The 3,761-nt window shown below is 39.8% G+C and overlaps 1 protein-coding gene across 1 annotated transcript; it reads right to left on the bottom strand.

The window, feature by feature from the left end:
- Nucleotides 1–511: 511 nt before the first annotated feature.
- Nucleotides 512–2,396, bottom strand: LOC110928489 (F-box/LRR-repeat protein At4g29420). Its single transcript, XM_022171501.2, has 2 exons — nucleotides 1,898–2,396; nucleotides 512–1,789 (listed from the first exon to the last, which is right to left on the bottom strand). Exons 1-2 carry the CDS (start codon nucleotides 2,253–2,255, stop codon nucleotides 843–845), a joined length of 1,305 nt encoding a protein of 434 aa, XP_022027193.1. The 5' UTR covers nucleotides 2,256–2,396; the 3' UTR covers nucleotides 512–842.
- Nucleotides 2,397–3,761: the final 1,365 nt, after the last annotated feature.

Here is a 3,761-nt window from a genome sequence, read left to right as displayed (position 1 = left end):
TTATGTATAACTAAATGCATCTATTGTACCTAGTACAATGACTCAAGTCAGAGATCAAATGTAACCATATGACTGGTTTTTGTGCTTATTGTTTTAGTTTTTCGCTTCTAACCACTTTCGAAATGATGTGATTATAGCTGTGACTAGGAGTGCACTTAAAGCCTTGTCAGGGGTCCTAAATGCAGGTCATAATTAACATAAATCCAAAGAGTATTATAATCCAATGCAGATCATATTCAACCCAGCTTAGTCCAAATTAACTTATAAGTTTTCCATAAAAAGTCTATTCATATTATTTTTTAATAGACCACAAAACCTTATTGTATTACTACAAACCATATGATAGAAGAGAAACCAATTTGCTGACTAAGCATAAATAATAGAATCAAAATATATTAGTATATATATATATACAGCAGACTAATTGAGACCGGGTTGAGCCGTAGCCCGTGCTATCCCTACTAACACATTAGGTCCGCCCCTGAACATACCTATAACCCTGCTCCCAGGCTGACAAAAATAAGATATATAAAAATTAGTAATTATTTTTATTATCAGTCGTTATAATCTTGTACTAGACACATTAAAAATTTATAAAAACTGGACAATAATAATAATAATCGATGAACCCGACCCTTTGGCATGCATTTCAAAAGTCCTCAAGTTCCCACAATCTGGTTCTGAAATGATGAGAATAATAATGCAATACAAATCATAACTCTAATATTTAGATCTATAGGTTATATTTCATAAAAACACAGTAGCCAATAACATAAACTAAAAATATTAAAACCTTCATCAATAGAAACGATTACAAATGACATATGATCGATCTTACCTCATCACAACCGGAGCTTCTTAGATGATTTGGGGTGTTCGGTTATCTGTAGATCGGTTATCCAAGTATCTTTCATGCGTTTACCCCATACGCCCCACCGCCACTTCAACCCAGGCCAACGAGCCATGCACTTAGACATGAAACTTTTACATTGAGTACCATCAACACCACAGTGGATAAGCAACGAGACCACTGACAAGCCCACGCATTGGTCCAACAGACATGCAACATATGAGAAAGTCAACGACGGGTCAACTAACATCAGATATGCACAGATTGTCTTCAATCCTTTACTCCCATCCAAAATGTCCCAACCTTGAGGATCCAAACAAGCTTCTAATTCCGACCAAGCACCTGAATTAATACGTAGAGAACTCACGTTCGGAAAAACCCTGAACACCTTCCCTAGGGTTAATTTTGAATCTGTAGCGTCTCTTGGTGCTATGTTTCTCGAATCCAGTATCAAAGTTTCTACTGTTTTCATGGTCGGGAATTCTGAAAGGAAGAAGCCAATGTAGAAAGAGTCCAACCAAAGTGTTTTCAGGTTCTCAAACTTTTTGGCGGTGAAAGCGGCAGGATGTTTTTGGCCGTCAACACTAAGATGAAAGAGAGATAACGTGGGAGCTTCAACATGAATTGCAGTGTGATAGCCACATAGTACAATTTTGAGTGTGATGAGGTTGGGGGTGATTAGAGTCAAAGATGATAGATCACTATACAGAGTCAAATGGCAGGTTTGGAGGTTGAGAAGGTGGATCTTAGGATCTTTAAGTCCTGTGATACCTACCAACTCAAGAACTTGAAGATTAGGGAAACACTTATTCAACTGGTTTAGGTGATGGTCTTGTAATATTGTGCATTCAAGTGTCAAAGTAGTTAGCATTGGCATTGGATTCAAGTGGTCCAAAGACAGCCGTGCAGACCTTAGATTTAACTCAGCAAGATTATGACCTGCGACAAACAATAACTTAACAAAATCACTAGAAAATATTCAAAGAGGAGACTAATCAAGCGGCCATTTAAGTCGACAAAATCACTAGAAAATACTATTAAACTTACAATACTTGGCGAAAGGAAGATCAGACAACGAAAGCGATTTCAAGGTTTGCGAAACCCTAGGCAGCCACTCCATTAAAAATTCCGCATCTACGGGATCAACTCCAGTGGCGTCATGAAGGCCGATACACACCGATTCAACAACTCTCAGTTTAGAAATAAAGTCCAGAAAAACCTTCTTGAAACAACTCGAGGAAATAGAGCCTGAAGTGCCGCGCCATGAGCATAGTAGCTTAATTGATCGAAGGTCTGGAAAAACATTATTGAAAGCCTTGGAAGCCACTCGGCAGCAAGCAACGTCGGCTGAGTTGTCGAGCCGACTCAGGATTTCGAGTAGCAGAGACTCAGGAAGTTTGTCCATGGAACTAGCTAGGGTTTTGAATATTCAGCGAGAACCATGCCATGCATTAGGGTTGCGTGGTAATTTATATCTCTGTGGCCCTCGACCCGATAGGGTCCAACCCAATCGACAGCATTTTTAAAGTTTTTTTTTTCTTTTTTTTTTTCTAAATCGGTTTGAATGTTTGAGTCCACAAAAGCCGAAACAGTTTTTGTTGGAAAGAAAGTCAAACAACTGGGTTTGGTCAGTTGGAAGCTGGTTTTGACCAGGTCGAGTTTGACCGGGTTTAAGCTGATTTCAAAATATAGTGTTATAAACCAATTTCAACTACACGGTTCGAGCTGTTCCAAACTAATTTTTAGCGGTGTTCATGGTTTGGCTTTAATCCTTAAACCATCCAAACCAGTTATCGATCTGGCTTCACGGTCGATCAGTTTCAAAAGTTTCAAACCATGACCAACGGTTTGCTTTCATGTTTCAATATTTTCAAACCATATAAAACCGGACCGGAATTAAAGTTTTAAATATATCTTAATGTTTTAGATATTTTATATAATATATTAGATTATTATATATTAAACATGTTTTGAAACGAGGATCTATGATGTGTGCCAAAGACAAAGTTATTTTTTTTTATGTTTTTTGATTTATGAGAATCAGAGAACATGGCTAAAGTCACTTCCAAAATCGAACTATAAATATTTTTTCTTAGGCTGTTGGGTATGGTGACGGAGGTGAAGCCGGCGACGGGACGAAGACGGAGGGGGGGGGGGGTGATGGAGAGGACGCTGGAGAGAGAAGAAGGGGGCCCACCATTTGGATCGTCCTCAATGTCAATATTCCGACGTTGAAGACGGGGACGGAGCTGAGACGGAGGGGGGCGGGATGGGGTGACGCCGGCGTCGGTCGGAGAGGGAGTGGACGACGCCACCGTACCAAGCAGCCTTAGTTTATGGTGTATTAGCTTCTACTGGTTTTTGCAGTTTTGTAGTAATAATCATTTGATTGACAGAATTACTAATATGGCTTTTAATTAAAAGGGAAAATTGTGTTCCCCAAATTTGTTTTACCTATTTATTTAGTTCTCCTGGGATATAGAGATTGTGTTTGTATAATACTCGTAAATTTTTCCATGCATATAGAGATTGTGTTTGTATATTACTTGAATTTATTCCATATCTCATGAAAACATTCACGCCCCCGTTTGACTGCCGCTCGGGGATGTAGTTGTAGATACGTTAGTCTTAGTGGGTCGTTGGCTCCACTTGTTATCTCCTTCTATTTGTAGGTGCCCCACCAGTAAGTAAAGGTAAAGAGAGAACATAAGCAGTAAGGGATGGAGAGGAGGTTGTTGCACTCGAAAGGAAGTATAGTATCACAAGGCCAGGTACGGGCCTATCTTCTTTCTATAAGCAAGCTCCCTCCGGCTGTCCAGGGGCTGGGCGGCTCTCGGTTCTTGAGGGGGATTAGGCGGCAGTTGAAAGAGCTGCTCGAAAGCTTGACGAAGAAGCGAAAAAGGCCTATATA

Source organism: Helianthus annuus, chromosome 3, assembly GCF_002127325.2.
Source record: "Helianthus annuus cultivar XRQ/B chromosome 3, HanXRQr2.0-SUNRISE, whole genome shotgun sequence".
Classification (NCBI taxonomy): domain Eukaryota; kingdom Viridiplantae; phylum Streptophyta; class Magnoliopsida; order Asterales; family Asteraceae; genus Helianthus; species Helianthus annuus.
The sequence above is the reverse complement of the archived record's forward strand: the minus strand, read 5'-3'. Positions and strand labels throughout refer to the sequence as shown.